The 19,360-nt window shown below is 42.9% G+C and overlaps 1 protein-coding gene across 4 annotated transcripts in view; it reads left to right on the top strand.

The window, feature by feature from the left end:
- The window catches only part of HGSNAT (heparan-alpha-glucosaminide N-acetyltransferase), a 58,879-nt gene that overhangs the window by 32,957 nt on the left and 6,562 nt on the right, over positions 1–19,360 (top strand). For all 4 annotated transcript variants that reach the window (XM_031013699.3, XM_031013702.3, XM_031013701.3 and 1 more), the window contains 5 exons: positions 3,813–3,973; positions 5,227–5,342; positions 14,550–14,671; positions 15,380–15,506; positions 16,814–16,900. In XM_031013699.3, coding sequence (XP_030869559.3) covers positions 3,813–3,973; positions 5,227–5,342; positions 14,550–14,671; positions 15,380–15,506; positions 16,814–16,900 — 613 coding nt within the window. The remainder of the gene's footprint in view (positions 1–3,812; positions 3,974–5,226; positions 5,343–14,549; positions 14,672–15,379; positions 15,507–16,813; positions 16,901–19,360) is intronic.

Genomic DNA, 19,360 nt, shown 5'->3' with positions numbered 1-19,360 from the left:
TTTGTTAGTGTAGATATGGTATGCCAGATCCTGAAACCTTGTAGGAAATTATACATTCTGAACATGTAGTTCAGTTCCATTAATCCTGAAAATACTCATAAAATCCTATTTCCTGAAGAATTACAGTATATTGGTATCAGTGAATGCTAATAAATATGTAGGTGGGCAATGATAGTCATAAACTAAAATTTAAAATAACAGTTGAGTAGCTCAATTCTGTCTCTGATCATTCATGGCTTCTTATTCTTGTGAAGGGACATTGCCTATGTGATGTGGAATTTGTATCTTTGCTATGGTGTATTGAGTGACATTGCTCCCTCATTAGCAGGTAGTACCAGCCTTATTATTGTTATTTTTTATTTCAAATTTTAAATTTTTGTGGGTACATAGTTTATATATTATGGTAAATATGAGATATTTTGATGCAGGCATACAATGTATAATAATCACATCAGGGTAAATGGGGTACCCACCCCCTCAGGCATTTACCATTTTGTGTTATAAACAATCCAATTATAATTTTTTAGTTATTTTTAAATGTACAGTAAATTATTGTTGACTGTAGTCACCCTGTCATGCTATCAAATACTTGATCTTATTCATTCCATCCAGCTATATTTTTGTACTCATTAACTATGCCCCCTCCTTGCCTCCCCGCTACCCTTCCCTTCTGGTATCCATCCTTCTATCGCCCTGAGTTCAGTTGTTTTAATTTTTAGCTCCACAAATAATTGGAACATGTGAAGTTTGTCTTCACATGGCTTATTTCACTTAACATAATGTCCTCGAGTTCCATCCATGCTGTTGCACATGACAGGATCTCATTCTTTTTAATGGCTGAATAGTACTTCATTGTGTATATGCACCACATTTTCTTTCTAAGTGTCTGTTGATGGATGCTTAGTCTGCTTCCAGATCTTGGCTATTGTGAATAGTGCTGCAATAAAGATGGGAGTATCTCTTCAATATACTGATTTCCTTCCTTTTGCATATATACCCAGCAGTGGGATTGCTGGATCATATGGTACCTCTACTTTTAGGTTTTGAGGAACCTCTCACCTATTGTCCATGGTGATTGTACTAATTTACATTCCCACCAACAGTGTACAAGGTTTCCCTTTTCCCCACCTCCTCATCAGCATTGGTTATTGCTGTCTTTTGGATAAAAACCATTTTAACTGGGGTAAGATGATATCTCATTGTAGCTTTGACTTGCATTTCTGTGATGATCAATGATGTTGAGCACTGTTTCATATTCGTATTTGCCATTTGGATGTCTTCTTTTGAGAAATGTCTGTTCAGATCTTTTGTCCTCTTTTTTTTTTTTTTTTTTCAAGATGAAGTCTTGCTCTGTAGCCCAGGTGGGAGTGCAGTGGTATGATCTTGGTTCATTGCAACCTCTGCCTCCTGGGTTCCAGCGATTCTTCTGCCTCAGCCTCCCGAGTAGCTGGGATTACAGGTGCGCACCACCACACCTGGCTATTTTTTTGTATTTTTAGTAGAGATGAGGTTTCACCATGTTGGCCAGGCTGGTCTTGAACTCCTGACCTCAGGTAATCTGCCTGCCTTGGCCTCCCAAAGTGCTAGGATTACAGGCGTGAGCCACCGAGCCCGGCCTTTTAATCCATTTTTAATTGGATTATTAGATTTTTTTTCCTATAGAGTTGTTTGAGCTCCTTATATGTTCTGGCTATTTATTGTTTGTCTGATGGGGAGTTTGCAAATATTTTCTCCCATTCCATGGGTTGCCTCTTCACTTTGTTAATTATCTTCTTTTCTGTGTGGAAGCTTTTTACTTGATATGATCCCGTTTGTCCATTTTTGCTTTGGTTACTTGTGCTGTGTGAAGTGTTAATCAAGAAATCTTCACTTAGTCCAGTGTGCTGGAGTGTTTCCCCAATGTTTTCTCTTAGTAATTTCATAGTTTGAGGTCTTAAGTTTAAGTTTTTAATCCATTTTGATTTGATTTTTTTAATATGGTGAGAGATAGGGGTCTAGGTTCATTCTTCTGCATATGAATATCCAGTTTTCCAGCATCATTTTTTTGAAGAGACTGTCCTTTCTCCAATGTGTGTTCTTGGCACTTTTGTCGAAAATGAGTTCACTGTAGCTATATGGATTTAGCTCTGAGTTCTTTATTCTGTCCCACTATCTATGTGTCTGTTTTTATGCCACTACCATGCTGTTTTTGTTTCTATAGCTCTGTGGTATAATTTAAAGTCAGGTAATGTGATTCTTCCAGTTTTGTTCTCTTGCTCAGGATAACTTTGGCTATGCTGGGTCTTTTGTGGTTCCATATAAATTTCAGCATTTTTTTTTCTATTTCAGTGAAGAATGTTATTGGTATTTTGATAGGGATTGCATTGAGTCTGTAGATTGCTTTAGGTAGTGTGAACATTTTAACAATATTAATTTTTCTAATGTATGAACATGGAATTTCTTTCCATTTTTTGGTGCCCTCTTCAATTTCTTTCATCAGTGGTTTATAGTTTTCATTGTAGAAATCCTTCTCTGGTTAAGTTAATTTTGAGGTACTTTATTTTATTTGTGGCAATTGGAAATGGAATTCCTTTCCTGATTTCTTTTTCAGATTGTTTTCTGTTGGCATATAGAAATGCTACTGATTTTTGTATGTTGATTTTGTATCCTGCAACTTTACTGAATTTGTTGATCAGTTCTAATAGTTTTCTGGTGGAGTCTAGGTTTTACCAAATATAAGATCACGTTATCTGCAAACAAGGGTACTTTGACTTCCTCCTTTCCAACTTGGATGCCCTTTATTTGTTTCTCTTGTCTGACTGCTCTATTTTTGTACTCATTATTAGTGCCATGTTGAATAACAGTGGTGAAAAGTAGGCATCCTTGTCATGTTCCAGATCTTGGAGGAAAGGCTTTCAGTTTTTCCCAGAGACACCAAGGAATGCAGCAAGAGCAAACTTTCATCTCTGTGATCCCTTGCCAAGTAATTAGAAAAATCAGTATTCTAACTTTTTTTTTTTTTTAAAGAGATAATTTAGGGCCAGGTGTGGTGGCTCATGCCTGTAATCCCAGCACTTTTGGGAGGCCGAGGCGGGTGGATCACAAGGTTGGGAGATTGAGACCATCCTGGCTAACACGGTGAAACCCTGTCTCTACTAAAAATACAAAAAAAAGAAAATTAGCCGGGCGCGGTGGCGGGCGCCTGTAGTCCCAGCTACTCAGGAGGCTGAGGTGGGAGAATGGCGTGAACCCAGGAGGCGGAGCTTGCAGTGAGCCGAGATCGTGCCACTGCACTCCAGTCTCGGCAACAGAGCGAGACTCCGTCTCAAAAAAAAAAAAAAAAAAAGAGTAATTTAGTATGGTCAAAGAAAAGAAAGGAAATGTGTATGACTTAGACTAAATGGAGAGAGAAAAAGTAAGCTTTCATTTTTCTTTCAGGTGCAGAAGGGTGTATAGAAATGATTGAAATGTCTGTTTTTCAAGGGCTTTGAGGGTGTGCTAGTGAATGTCAAGTTATTTGAAGACATTATTGTGGCTTCGAATCATCATTTCTTTTTGATAACGAAATGGGAGGGTTGTCCTTGGAAATTCCATTTAATATTAAAGAAATTTTCTCCTAAGACAGGACTTGAAGGTGCACTGTCAAAAACCTTCCAGCCCCATGGGGCTATATTCTGAGCTCTTCCTCTACTGTTAGCTCAGTATTATTTCAGTAATTGGCTACTTTAAACAAATTATGGTTGCTTCTCTTTTATAGCATATTATAAAATGTTACTGATATATAGACAAAAAATTTGGAAATGGCCACCTATTAATAACTAGATTCTTTTTAGGTTTGTATTTATTATGGGATCTTCCATTTTTCTATCAATGACTTCTATACTGCAACGGGGATGTTCAAAATTCAGATTGCTGGGGAAGATTGCATGGAGGAGTTTCCTGTTAATCTGCATAGGAATTATCATTGTGAATCCCAATTATTGCCTTGGTCCATGTAAGTACTTTTTCCCTCTGTTATATATATTCAGGTTGAAATATGGAAACTATATGTTGTAATTTGAGAGAAATGCAATTCCTCCATCTCAGGTGCCTGCAAATAGGGTAATCATTAGGAAAGTATATACAATGGTTGTCTAACTGTGAGCATTATTATTATTATTTTTGAATTTTAGACCTGGGAGGAGCCTCTGAGACTACTCAAACCCTTCTCTTGTACAAAGGAAAAGTCTGAGGCCAAGAGCGATTGAAGGTTTTCTCTGGATTATCTGAGTGTAGTGAGAGGCACAGCAGGGACCAGACCAGGCCGCCTTGGTCTCCAACTTTGCCCCCGGCTAATGTGATTTCATCAGCTTTCAATAGTGTGCAGCAGTTCACGAATCCACCTTCACCGGCACTTGTACGGCAGCTGGGTTTCTGGAAGGAGTAATATCTTTGTTATTAGTTTAGTGGTGCGCAGGGACAGCAGAGCTGAGGGAAGGCTTGTGAGCCCTCTGCTTTGAATGAGTATCAGAGTCGGGAGGGCACTAGTCACTGTCCTCAAGGGCCTTGCAACTGTCATTAGCAGAAGAGGACACAAACGTCTAGACAATGGCCAAATGGAGCCCTCAGGCAATATGTACTTTAATAGGCACTAGCAAGAGGTGGAGGTCACTTCTAGATGGTGTTTCATATGAATGTGGACTTGGTGGATCTCCAAAAAGGGAGCCACTGCTTCCAGTAGGATTCATTTTAGGGTTTGTTGTCAGGTCTGTTCTTCCGGTCATACGGTTGGGTAGCAGATAGGGCAGGGAGGGTCAGTCAGTGGCGTTCTTGGGGTGATACAGCTGGGTAGTGGGTAGGGCAGGGAGAGTGGCTTGTGTTGGGCCTGCAAGGTCCTAGCAGACGTGCGGGTTGATTGCAAATTCCTAATAGGAAAGAGCCAGGGTCAGGCACAGGCCTGGCTTTATCCCCACACCTGAGTAAGACGCTTTGGTTCTTATCCCAGTCTCTCATCTGGCCAGCTTCCTGTTTTGAGTTTGAGCCATGTCCCTGACTGACCCTCCCTCTATTAAGAGGGATTGGCCTGTTTTTGGGAGCTGGGCTGAGCCCATGTCTCTTGACCGTATATATTTCCATGTCCAAGAGCTTAAAAAAGACTTACTTAGATGCAATATAGGTATGTCTTCCCCTTTAGGAAACAAATAATGTTGTCCTGGGATGAGAGGAGAAGTCCTGGCTAACACTTGACCTAACTTGTGTCTTTCGCAGTGTCTTGGGACAAGGTGCGCATTCCTGGTGTGCTGCAGCGCTTGGGAGTGACATACTTTGTGGTTGCTGTGTTGGAGCTCCTCTTTGCTAAACCTGTGCCTGAACATTGTGCCTCGGTGAGAAACCATGTTTTAATTAAGAAAAACTTTTTTTAAATTAAAAAAAATGTATTGTGTGGTGATACGGTCTCACTATGTTGTCCAGACTGGTCTCTCACTCCTGGCTTCAAGTGATCCTCCTGCCTTGGCCACCCAAAGCGCCGGGATTACAGGTGTGAGCCACCATGCCTGGCCAGAAACTGTGTTCTTGTTGTTGTTGATACAGGGTCTTGCTGTGTTACCCAGGCTGGGGTGCAGTGGTGTGATCTTGGCTCACTGAAGCCTCAACATCCCAGGCTCAAGCGATCCTCCCTCCTCAGTCTCCTAATTAGCTGGGACTACAGGAGCACACCACCATGCCTGGCTAGTTTTATTTATTTTTTTGTAGAGACAAGGTCTCACTATGTTGTCCAGGCTGGTTTCAAACTCCTGGACTCAGGTGATCTTCCTGCCTCGGCCTCACAAATTGCTGGGATTACAGGTGTGAGCCACCATGCCCAGCCAAAACAGTGTTTTTTAATTAAAAAAAAGGGAGAACAAAGGGGGATATGGTTTTTAGAACTTCTAAAATTTCTGCATGCAGTACTGTACATCTGCTAATCAAACACATTCTGATTTTCACTTTCGTTATTTTTAATCTTTATGTCAATTTTTTTATTGTAAAATACACGACATGAGATCTATCCTCTTAACAAATTTGTCAGCAGACAGTAATCACATGCATTCTTTTTTCCTCTCATTTTTAGTTGATATGTAATAATTGTACATATTTATGAGGCTCAGAGTAATATTTTGATACCTGTGTATCATACAGTGTGTAATGATCAAATCAGGGTAATTAGCATATTCATCACCTCAAACAGTTATTATCATTTCTTTGTGTCAGGAACATGCACAATCCTCTCTGCTAGTTTCAAATGCATTCTGTTTTATTTACTTCTTGGAGACAGGGTCTCACTCCGTTACCCAGGCTGGAGTGCAGGGGCACAATCTCAACTCACTGTTGCCTTAACCTCCCAGGCTCAAGCGATTCTCCTGCCTCAGCCTCCTGAGTAGCTGGGACTATAGGCATGCACTACTATGCCCAGTTAATGATTGTATTTATTGTAGAGACGAGGTTTCACCATGTTGCCCAGGCTGGTCTTGAACTCCTGGGCTCAAGTGATTTACCCACCTCAGCCTCCCAAAATGCTAGGACTACAGGTGTGAGTCACCATGCCTGGCCTCTTTTTTTTTTTGAGAGGGAGTCTTGCTCTGTCCGCCAGGCTGGAGTGCAGTGGCGCGATCTGGGCTCACTGCAAACTCCGCCTCCTGGGTTCACGCCGTTCTCCTGTCTCAGCCTCCTGAGTAGCTGGGACTACAGGCGCCCACCACCACTCCTAGCTAATTTTTTTTTTAAATTATACTTTAAGTTCTAGGGTATATGTGCACAACGTGCAGGTTTGTTACATAGGTATACATGTGCCATGTTGGTATGCTGCACCCGTTAACTTGTCATTTACATTAGGTATATCCCCTAATGATATACCTCCCCTCTCCCCCTGCCCCACAGCAGGCCCCGGTGTGTGATGTTCCCCACCCTGTGACCAAGTGTTCTCATTGTTTAATTCCCACCTATGAGTGTGAACATGTAGTGTTTGGTTTTCTGTCCTTGTGATAGTTTGCTGAGAATGATGGTTTCCAGCTTCATCCATGTCCCTACAAAGGACATGAATTCATCCTTTTTTATGGCTGCATAGTATTCCATGGTGTATATGTGCCACATTTTCTTAATCCAGTCTATCATTGTTGGGCATTTGGGTTGGTTCCAAGTCTTTGCTATTGTGAATAGTGCTGCAATAAACATATGTGTGCATGTGTCTTTATAGCAGCATGATTTATAATCCTTTGGGTATATACCCAGTAATGGGATGGCTGGGTCAAATGGTATTTCTAGTTCTAGATCCCTGAGGAATCGCCATACTGACTTCCACAATGGTTGAACTAGTTTACGGTCCCACCAACAGTGTAAAAGTGTTCCTATTTCTCCACATCCTCTCCAGCACCTGTTGTTTCCTGACTTTTTAATGATTGCCATTCTAACTGGTGTGAGATGGTATCTCATTGTGGTTTTGATTTGCATTTCTCTGATGGCCAGTGATGATGAGCATTTTTTCATGTGTCTGTTGGCTGCATAAATGTCTTCTTTTGAGAAGTGTCTGTTCATATCCTTTGCCCACTTTTTGATGGGGTTGTTTGATTTCTTCTTGTAAATTTGTTTAAGTTCTTTGTAGATTCTGGATGTTAGCCCTTTGTCAGATGGGTAGGTTGTAAAACTTTTCTCCCATTCTGTAGGTTGCCTGTTCACTCTGATGGTAGTTTCTTTTGCTGTGCAGAAGCTCTTTAGTTTAATTAGATCCCATTTGTCAATTTTGGCTTTTGTTGCCATTGCTTTTGGTGTTTTAGACGTGAAGTCCTTGCCCATGCCTGTGTCCTGAATGGTATTGCCTAGGTTTTCTTCTAGGGTTTTTATGGTTTTAGGTCTAACATTTAAGTCTTTAATCCATTGTGAATTAATTTTTGTATAAGGGGTAAGGAAGGGATCCAGTTTCAGCTTTCTACATATGGCTAGCTAGTTTTCCCAGCACCATTTATTAAATAAGGAATCCTTTCCCCATTTCTTGTTTTTGTCAGGTTTGTCAGAGATCAGATGGTTGTAGATGTGTGGTATTATTTCTGAGGGCTCTGTTCTGTTCCATTGGTCTATATCTCTGTTTTACTACCAGTACCATGCTGTTTTGGTTACTGTAGCCTTGTAGTATAGTTTGAAGCCAGGTGGCATGATACCTCCAGCTTTGTTCTTGTGGCTTAGGATTGTCTTGGCAATGCAGGCTCTTTTTTGGTTCCATATGAACTTTAAAGTAGTTTTTTCCAATTCTGTGAAGAAAGTCATTGGTAGCTTGATGGGGATGGCATTGAATCTATAAATTACCTTGGGCAGTATCGCCATTTTCACGATATTGATTCTTCCTATCCATAAGCATGGAATGTTCTTCCATTTGTTTGTGTCCTCTTTTATTTTGTTGAGCAGTGGTTTGTAGTTCTCCTTGAGGAGGTCCTTCACATCCCTTGTAAGTTGGATTCCTAGGTATTTTATTCTCTTTGAAGCAATTGTGAATGGGAGTTCACTCATGATTTTGCTCTCTGTTTGTCTGTTATTGGTGTATAGGAATGCATGTGATTTTTGCACATCGATTTTGTATCCTGAGACTTTGCTGAAGTTGCTTATCAGCTTAAGGAAATTTTGGGCTGAGATGATGGGGTTTTCTAAATATACAATCATGTCATCTGCAGACAGGGACAATTTGACTTCCTCCTTTCCTAATTGAATACCTTTTATTTCTTTCTCCTGCCTGATTGCCCTGGCCAGAACTTCCAATCCTACGTTGAATAGGAGTGGTGAGAGAGGGCATCCTTGTCTTGTGCCAGTTTTCAAAGGGAATGCTTCCAGTTTTTGTCCATTCAGTATGATATTGGCTGTGGGTTTGTCATAAGTAGCTCTTATTATTTTGAGATAGGTCCCATCGATACCTAGTTTATTGAAAGTTTTTAGCATGAAGGGCTGTTGAATTTTGTCGAAGGCCTTTTCTGCATCTATTGAGATAATCATGTGGTTTTTGTTTTTGGTTCTGTTTATATGATGGATTACATTTATTGATTTGCATATGTTGAACCAGCCTTGCATCCCAGGAATGAAGCCGACTTGATCATTGTGGATAAGCTTTTTGATGTGCTGCTGGATTCGGTTTCCCAGTATTTTACTGAGGATTTTTGCATCGATGTTCATCAGGGATATTGGTCTAAAATTCTCTTTTTTTGTTGTGTCTCTGCCACGCTTTGGTATCAGGATGATGCTGGCCTCATAAAATGAGTTAGGGTTGATTCCCTCTTTTTCTATTGATTGGAATAGTTTCAGAAGGAATGGTACCAGCTCCTCTTTGTACCTCTGGTAGAATTTGGTTGTGAATCCATCTGGTGCTGGAGTTTTTTTGTTGGTAGGCTATTAATTATTGCTTCAATTTCAGAGCCTGTTATTGTTCTATTCAGGGATTCAACTTCTTCCTGGTTTAGTCTTGGTAGGGTGTGTATGTGTCCAGGAATTTATCACTTTCTTCTAGATTTTCTAGTTTTTTTTTTGAGTGGAAGTGTTTATAGTATTCTCTGATTGTAGTTTGTATTTCTGTGGAATCGGTGGTGATATCACCCTTATCATTTTTTATTGTGTCTATTTGATTCTTCTCCCTTTTCTTCTTTATTAGTCTTGCTAGCAGTTTATCAATTTTGTTGATCTTTTAAAAAAACCAGCTCCTGGATTCATTGATTTTTTTGAAGGGTTTTTTGTGTTTCTATCTCCTTCAGTTCTGCTCTGATCTTAGTTACTTCTTCCCTTCTGCTAGCTTTTGAATGTGTTTGCTCTTGCTTCTCTAGTTCTTTTAACTGTGATGTTAGGGTGTCAATTTTAGATCTTTTCCTGCTTTCTCTTGTGGGCATTTAGTGCTATAAATTTCCTTCTACACACTGCTTTAAATGTGTCCTGGAGATTCTGGTATGTTGTGTCTTTGTTATCATTGATTTCAAAGAACATCTTTATTTCTGCCTTCATTTCGTTATGTACCCAGTAGTCATTCAGGAGTGGGTTGTTCAGTTTCCATGTAGTTGAGCAGTTTTGAGAGAGTTTCTTAATCCTGAGTTCTAATTTGATTGCACTGTGGTCTGAGAGACAGTTTGTTATAATTTCTGTTCTTTTACATTTGCTGAGGAGAGCTTTACTTCCAACTATGTGGTCAATTTTGGAATAGGTGCAGTGTGATGCTGAAAAGAATGTATATTCTGTTGATTTGGGGTGGAGAGTTCTGTAGATGTCTATTAGGTCTGCTAGGTGCAGAGCTGAATTCAATTCCTGGATATCCTTGTTAACTTTCTGTCTTGTTGATCAGTCTAATGTTGACAATAGGGTGTTAAAGTCTCCCATTATTATTGTGTGGGAGTCTAAGTCTCTTTGTAGGTCACTAAGGACTTGCTTTTTGAATCTGGGTGCTCCTGTATTGGGTGCATATATATATTTAGGATAGTTAGCTCTTCTTGTTGAATCAATCCCTTTACCATTATGTAATGGCCTTGTCTCTTTTGATCTTTGTTGGTTAAAGTCTGTTTTATCTGAGACTAGGATTGTAACTCCTGCCTCTTTTTCTTTTCCATTTGCTTGTTAGATCTTCCTCCATCCCTTTATTTTGAGCCTATGTGTGTCTTTGCACGTGAGATGGGTCTCCTGAATACAGCACACTGATGGGTCTTGACTCTTTATCCAATTTGCCAGTCTGTGTCTTTTAATTGGAGCATTTAGCCCATTTATATTTAAGGTTAATATCGTCATGTGTGAATTTGATCCTGTCATTATGACGTTAGCTGGTTATTTTGCACTTTAGTTGATGCAGTTTCTTCCTAGCATTGATGGTATTTACAATTTGGCATGTTTTTGCAGTGTCTGGTACCGGTTGTTCCTTTCCATGTTTACTGCTTCCTTGAGGAGCTCTTGTAAGGCAGGCCTGGTGGTGACAAAATCTTTCAGTATTTGTTTGTCTGTAAAGTATTTCATTTCTCTTTCACTTATGAAGCTTAGTTTGGCTGGATATGAAATTCTGGACTGAAAATTCTTTTCTTTAAGAATGTTGGATATTGGCCCCCACTGTCTTGTGGCTTGTAGAGTTTCTGCTGAGAGATCTGCTGTTAGTCTGATGGACTTCCCTTTATGGGTAACCTGACCTTTCTCTCTGGCTGCCCTTAACATTTTTTCCTTCATTTCAACTTTGGTGAATCTGACAATTATGTGTCTTGGAGTTGCTCTTCTTGAGGAGTATCTTTGTGGCGTTCTCTGTATTTCCTGAATTTGAATGTTGGCCTGCCTTGCTGGGTTGTGGAAGTTCTCCTAGATAATATCCTGAAGAGTTTTTTCCAACTTGGTTCTGTTCTCCCCGTCACTTTCAGGTACACCAATCAGACACAGATTTGATCTTTTCACATAGTCCCATATTTGTTGGAGCTTTGTTCATTTCTTTTTACTCTTTTTTCTCCAAACTTCTTTTCTTGCTTCATTTCATTCATTTGATCTTCAATCACTGATACCCTTTCTTCCACTTGACTGAATTGGCTACTGAAGCTTGTGAATGCATCACGTAGTTCTTGTGCCACAGTTTTCAGCTCCATCAGGTAATTTAAGGTCTTTTCTACACTGTTTATTCTAGTTACCCATTTGTCTAATCTTTTCTCAAGGTTTTTAGCTTCTTTGCGATGGGTTCGAACATCCTCCTTTAGCTCGGAGAAGTTTGTTATTACCATTCGTCTGAAGCCTTCTTCTCTCAACTCATCAAAGTAATTCTCCAACCAGGTTTGTTCCATTGCTGGCGAGGTGCTGCGTTCCTTTGGAGGAGAAGAGGCTCTCTGATTTTTAGAATTTTCAGCTTTTCTGCTCTGTTTTCTCCCCATCTTTGTGGTTTTATCTACCTTTGGTCTTTGATGATGGTGACGTACAGATGGGGTTTTGGTGTGGATGTCCTTTTTGTTTGTTAGTTTTCCTTCTAACAGTCAGGACCCTCAGCTGCAGATCTGTTGGAGTTTGCTGGAGTCCACTCCAGACCCTGTTTGCCTGGGTATCACCAGTGGAGGCTGCAGAATGGCAAATGTTGCTGCCTGATCCTTCCCCTGGAAGCTTCGTCTCAGAGGGGCACCCAGCTGTATGGGGTGTCAGTCGGCCCCTACTGGGAGGTGTCTCCCAGTTAGGCTACTTGGGGGTCAGGGACCTACTTGAGGAGGCAGTCTGTCTGTTCTCAGATCTCAAACTCTGTGCTGGGAGAACCACTACTCTCTTCAAAGCTGTCAGACAGGGACGTTTAAGTTTGCAGAAGTTTCTGCTGCCTTTTGTTCAGCTATGCCCTGCCCCCAGAGGTGGAGTCTACAGAGGCAGGCAGGCCTTCTTGAGCTGCGGTGGGCTGCACTCAGTTCAAGCTCCCCACCTGCTTTGTTTACCTACTCAAGCCTCAGCAATGGCGGATGCCCCTCCCCCAGCCTCGCTGCCACCTTGCAGTTGGATCTCAGACTGCTGTGCTAGCAATGAGTAAGGTTCTGTGGGCGTGGGACCCTCCGAGCCAGGTGCAATATATAATCTCCTGGTGTGTCGTTTGTTAAGACCATTGGAAAAGTGCAGTATTAGTGTAGGAGTGTCCCGATTTTCCAGGTACTGTCTGTCATGGCTTCCCTTGGCTAGGAAAGGGAATTATCCGACCTCTTGCGCTTGGGGTGATGCTCCACCCTGCTCCGTGGGCTGTACCCACTGTCTGACAAGCCCCAGTGAGATGAACCCGGTACCTCAGTTGGAAATGCAGAAATCATCTGTCTTCTGCATCGCTCACACTGGGAGCTGTATACTGGAGCTGTTCCTATTCGGCCATCTTGGAACCTCCTCCACGCCCAGCTAATTTTTTGTATTTTTTTAGTAGAGATGGAGTTTCACTGTGTTAGCCAGGATGGTCTCGATCTCCTGACCTCGTGATCTGCCTGCCTCGGCCTCCCAAAGTGCTGGGAGTACAGGCGGGAGCCACCGCATCCGGCCGCCTGACCCCATTCTTGATAGTATTAAATAATACCACCAGCATCCAGTTTGCTGGTTCAGTCTCTTGGGGCATTATTGCGATTTTTTCAATTTCCTTGTAGCATAACATATATATGTGTAAAATTCATGTAACGTTTTGGTATCTATTCAAATGCTGTAAAGTTCAATTTTGAGGATAATCCCCAGGAGGGCATGGGAGAGTGATGGTATTGTGCTTGGCTGTTTGCATTGCTTCTTTATCAGAAGCATGTCGGAGTCCCATCTCATTAGTGATTACTTCCTCTCTTACTATAAATTGCTAGGTGGAGTTCACTCAGGTGACAGTTACTTCTTTCCCCCACCCACCATTAGTGACAAAAATTCCGATGGAAATGTTTAAAATCTTCCATTTGGGGTCCTATTCAACAATCAGTTAATAAAGCCGTGTTGTCTTCTAGCTTCTTTCAAGATACGTAACTAGCAAGTTCATCACTGAATCCCACTTTCTCTGGGTGCTTCCTACAATGTTAGTTATCTAGTTTGGGGGGCGTTTTAGTCATTGTTACTCTTTCCCCCTCTGCCCTTGTCATTAATGTGTCCTCTGGCTGTGGATTTCCTTAGGGTGAAGGACAGGCGAGACGTGCCTGAGTGGGCACAGAGCTTGGTCAGCCATGGATATCAAAGCTGCTATTTTCAGCCCTTCTGTGGGACCTGAGGGTCCGCGGAGGTGCATCCTGGGCCATCACCATAGGGTCGGGGGTTCAGTGGGACACTAAGAACAGGTGGGCTGCACCATTTCTTCCTTCAACCACAGAGATCCAAAAGTTTGAATTTCGTTAGTTTACTTAAATATTTTATTTTAAAATTTTAAATCACAGGTATATTGATGTATAATTTACGTACCATAAAACTCCCATGTTGAAAGTGTACAATTTGATGATATTTGCTCTATTCAGAGTTGTGCAGCTGTCACCAGTCTGTAATTCTGGAAGGTTTTCCTTACCCCACGAAGAACCCTGCACTCACCGCCAGTCACTCCCCACATCACAACTCCCCCAGCCCCAGGCAACCCCAGCCTACTTGTTGTCTCTACACATGTACCTGCTCCAGACAGTCCGTATACATGAAGTCATATAACGTGGCTTTTTGTGTCTGGCTGCTTCCACTTAGCATATTTTTTGAGGTTCATCCATGTTGCATATGTCAGCACTTCCTTCCAAAATTGCTGAATTAGATTCCGCTTTAGGGATACACCACATTTTGCTCACCCATTTATTAGTCGGTGAACATTTGACTTGTGTCCCCTTTTTTGCTGTTGTGAACAATGCTCCTGTATGTATGTGTACAAATTTTTGTGTGAACATATGTTTTCAGTTCTCTTGGGTATAGGAATAGAATTGTCTGCTGATTTCTTTTGAATGGGTGTTTTGCTGTGAGATTTCATGGAGAGGGAACATCTGGAGAACCTAACATAGTAAGTTTTTGTATTACTGCCAAAAAGGCCAAGAAATGAGTCACCGAGAATTTCCTAAAGACATGTGCTTAGTTCCCTTCTATTTGCATTTAGTTAACGCGTGTTTTATTTTTCTGCCCCCACTCAGGAGAGGAGCTGCCTTTCTCTTCGAGACATCACGTCCAGCTGGCCCCAGTGGCTGCTCATCCTGGTGCTGGAAGGCCTGTGGCTGGGCTTGACATTCCTCCTGCCAGTCCCTGGGTGCCCTACGTAAGTGAACCCCTGGGGGTCATCCCTTGTGCATGTCCTGTTCTGCCCAGTCAGAGGTTCTGGGCTTTCACAAGTCTCGAGTCAGAGGAATTCTCTTTCCCTCTTCCTTCTCCTTTGAGGCCTGCTTTGCATGGGGAGAGGAGATTGGCACGTGTCCAGAGTGATTTCCCTGTGGGTGGTGTGAGGGTCAGCTTGAATAGAAATCGGGCCTCCCACCTTCATAGTGTGGGAGCAGTTTGTCAGTGAGCGTGCATGAGCCAGAAGGACGTTTTAGCTGGCTCATGTTTGGGGCTCTCTGAATTGGGCTGCATACATAGCCAATATAAACCATGTTTTTTTTTTCTTTTTTTGGAGATGGAATCTTGCTCTGTCGCCCAGGCTGGAGTGCAGTGGCATGAACTCGGCTCACTGCAACCTCTGCCTCCCAGGTTCAAGCAATTCTCCTGCATTAGCCTCCCGAGTAGCTGGGATTACAGTCACACACCACCATGCCCGGCTAATTTTTGTATTTTAATAGAGATGGGGTTTCACCATGTTGGCCAGGCTGGTCTCAAATTCCTGACCTCAGGTGATCTGCCCACCTCGGCCTCCCAAAGTGTTGGGATTACAGGCGTGAGCCACCGTGCCCGGCCTGAGGTTTTTTTATTCTCGTCCCTCTGTTCACCCTTCTGAGGTCTTGTCATTTACATATGCTTTTCACCTTCCTAGTGGTTATCTTGGTCCTGGGGGCATTGGAGATTTTGGCAAGTATCCAAATTGCACTGGAGGAGCTGCGGGCTACATCGACCGCCTGCTGCTGGGAGACGATCACCTTTACCAGCACCCATCTTCTGCTGTGAGTGAGACTCGAGTTCGCTTAGAACTGGAACTCAGGCTTTCAGAAGTGAAGGAAAGTAGAAAGAGCCAGCAAACTTTAAACCATGCCCATTTAAGAAAACAGACTGAGAACTGATGCTTATTTGAAAAGTCAGCTAACTTAATGACTTTAGGGATCACTGTATGGCAGTGTGTAAACATTATTTTGGATTTTAAAGTGAGAATGTGGAGCTGGACACAGTGGCTCACACCTGCATTCCCAGCTACTCGGGAGGCCAAGGTGAGAGGATTGCTTGAGCCCAGGAATCTGAGACCAGCCTGTGCAATAGTGAGACCCCGTCTCTGTAAGGAAAAAAAAAAACAAAAACAAAAAACAAGTGAGAATGCATTGTGTAAATGATCATAGCACAGTGCTTTTGTGTACGTCTCAGGTCAGATTTCCTGGCAGCAGACCCTGAGACAGAGGGTCACATGCAGGAAGTTGAGCAGGCAGTCCTTGTGGGGGAATGAAGGAGGCAGGACCGTGCAGAGGGAGAAGTTGACCTGCACTGTAGCCCCAACAAAGGCCCCAGCCAATCTCGGGGTTACCGGGGTGGCGCTGCAGAATTGTTCTGAATTGAGGCAAAGGTTTGGGCCCTTCCTACCCCTGGATGGTGCAGAAGGCCCCCTGCAGAAGGCTGATCCCTGGAGAGGCAGCTCTCTTCAGTCAAGGGCAGATCCAGAAGAGGCACCTGTCTGAGAGCTGTGGTCATGAATACTTCCAGCAGCTGGAGGAATGAAGGCTTCGTGCTGAAAGGGTTGGAGGGCTCTGAGGGTGTGTGACAGCACCTAATTACACTGTTCATTTCCAGATTTCTACAATTTCTGCAGTAACATTTATTTTATAATAAAAAAGAAACATATTTAAAAATGTTATTTGCCTTAAAAGAAGATAGGAAGCTGTTGTTGCTACAGTAGGGTTGACCAAAAAGAATAAATCTGGAAATCAGGAAGGTACCGTGCATTGCATTTGAAGCTGGTCAGGGAGGCGTCATGTCACAAGGCCTGGGGCCAGCGCTGTTTGCTGCCCCCGCTGCAATCACAGTGGCTGCTGGACTGTGGCTTGTCCCTGGGAGTCTCTGTTCCCTGCTGAGTGTCCACACTGCACACTTTCTTAGCCGGAAGCATTCTGCCTGTTATCCCTGTAAGTTGGCAATGAATTTCTGCAGCAAAAACAGAAAACCATGGCATACTGGAGTGTATTCAGGTTTGTATTTGGTCTAGGAGCTGTTTGTATGTGTTTTCAGATCAGTGAGTGAGTGCTGCCTTCTGCTTCTGTTTGTTAAGGTGCTTTACCACACCGAGGTGGCCTATGACCCCGAGGGCATCCTGGGCACCATCAACTCCATTGTGATGGCCTTTTTAGGAGTTCAGGTATTTGTTCATTTCATTAGGTTACTTTTTCTGACAACTTATGATATTTTATTCACTCATTTAAAAACCATTTCATTAGAATAATTGGAAGCATATTCTCTCCTGTGCTATGGGTCTAATATATTCTGTTATCTTTGACAGATTGTGCAGAACCAAAAGTTACTGAAATTCAGCACATTCAAGTAATTAGATATAATTCTTATATTCTCAAAAAAATTCTTATTTATATGGCTTATCTTAGCACGGCAGTTTCTAGATAAAACGTTTCCCTTGCCAAGCTGCAGTGGCTCATGCCTATAACGCCAACATTTTGGGAAGCCAAGGCAGGAGGATTGCTTGAGTCCGGGAGTTTGAGACCAGCCTGGGTAACATAGTGAGACCCTGTCTCTACAAGAAATTAAAAATATTAGCCAGGCATGATGGCACACACCTGTAGTCCCAGCTACTTGGGAGCTGAGGTAGGAGTATGGCTTGAACCAAGGAGGTTGAGGCTGCAGTGAGCCTTGATTGCACCACTGCACTCCTGCCTGGGCAACAGAGTGAGACCCTGTCTCAAAAAAGAATAAAGGGTTTTCCTGATGGAATGTGCAGAGTGTGTGGGTGTTGGTAACATTGGGAAGTCACTGTGTCATTTGTCACACTTCTTTCATGTACACTCATATTAGTCTCTGTGTCCTGATCTAACAAAATACCCGAGACTGGGTAATTCATAAAGAACAGTAACACTGCAGGTTCATTTGTCTGGTGAGGGTCTGGTCTCTCCTCCCAAGGTGGCAACTTGATTGGGGCATGTCCTTCAGGGGGGACAAATGCTGTGTCCTCACATGGTGTCCCCACCAGCTGGTGAAAGGGCAGAGACAGGACTTACTGCCTCAAGCCCTTTTCTAAGGCCATTCATGAGGGTGGAGCCCTCACGCTGCATCCCGTGAATGGGATTGTTGCGCTTATGAAAGAGAAGCCCCAGAGACCTGCCTTGCCTCTTCTACCATGTGAGGACAGAATAAGAAGTCGCCATCTATCTGAAAACAGGCCTTCACCAGATACCGAATCTACTGGTGCCTTGATCTTGGACTTCCCAACCTTCAGAACTGTGAGAAATAAATTTCTGTTTTTCAGAAGCCAACAAAAAAATTTTTTTTCTTCTCCGTGCTATCTAGTGGGACAGTCCCTAGCCAGGGTCGCTGTTGAGCATTTGAGATGTGGGGAGTGTGACTGAGGAACTGAATTTTAAATTTTACTTAATATAATTTTAAATTTAGATGGTCACTTGTGGCTAGTGGTTCGGCTGTTGGGTAGTGCAGATCTGAAGCATACACAGGTGACCCTGGAACACCTCGGGGCATGGGGACACTGTCCCCCCATGCAGTGGAAAATCTACAGAGGACTTTTGACTCCCCCAAAACTTAAACACTAATAGCCTGCTGTTGACCCAAAGCCTTACCAATAACATCAACAGTTGATTCACACATATTTTATATAAAGATTATATACTGTGTTTTTACAATAAAGTAAGCTCAAGAAAAGAAAATGTTATTAAGAAAGCCATAAGGAAGAGAAAATCTAGTCCTATTCATTAAGTGGGAGTGGATCATCATGAAGATCTGCATCTTCATCATCTTCATGTTGAGTATGAGTAGGAGGAGGAGGAGGAGGAAGAGGAGGAGGAGGAGGAAGAAGAGGAGGAGGAAGAGGAGGAGGAGGGAGTAGAGGAGGAGGAGGATGAGGGTGTGGATGAGGAGGAGGAGGGGGTGGAGGAAGAGGAGGAGGAGGAAGAAAAGGAGGGTGTGGAGGAGGACGGGGGTGGAGGAAGAGGAGGAGGAGGGGCTGGAGGAGGAGGGAGTAGAGGAGGAGGAGGGTGAGGGTGTGGATGAGGAGGAGGGTGTGGATGAGGAGGAGGAGGGTGTGGAGGAGGAGGAGGAAGAGGAGGAGGGGGTAGAGGAAGAGGAGGAGGAGGAGGGGTAGAGGAAGAAGAGGAGGAGGAGGGTGTGGAGGAGGAGGAGGGGTCGGTCTTGCTGTCTCAGGGGTAACAGAGGCAGAAGAGAATCCGCATATAAGTCGACCTGCGCAGTTCAAACCTGTGTTGTTCAAGGATCAGCTGTACATTTTGGTGATGAAATAATTTTGTATTTAGAAATACGGCCTTTATCTCTGTAGCACTTTCTAGTTGATATTGTGCTTTTCCATATATTCCGTATATTCATGTAATCCCTACATACACTTTCTAGGTAGATCACTGGAGCGGTCAGTCCAGTGGGGAGGCTAGGAGTGCAGACCTGGAGCCACGCTCCCTGGGTTTGTGTCCAGCTCTGCCACTTCCCAGCTGGGTGACCTCGGGCGTGTGGCTGACTCCCTCTGTGCTTCAACAGCACCTACTTCAGAAAGGTGTTGCAAGGATTGAATAAGTTAATTCATGTAAAGTTCTAAGAACTGGCACATAAAAAATGTTGATTAATATTAGCT

The sequence above is a fragment of the Gorilla gorilla genome, chromosome 7, assembly GCF_029281585.2.
Source record: "Gorilla gorilla gorilla isolate KB3781 chromosome 7, NHGRI_mGorGor1-v2.1_pri, whole genome shotgun sequence".
NCBI lineage: Eukaryota > Metazoa > Chordata > Mammalia > Primates > Hominidae > Gorilla > Gorilla gorilla.
Note: the sequence above shows the minus strand (reverse complement) of the source record. Positions and strands in the feature narration are given on the sequence as shown.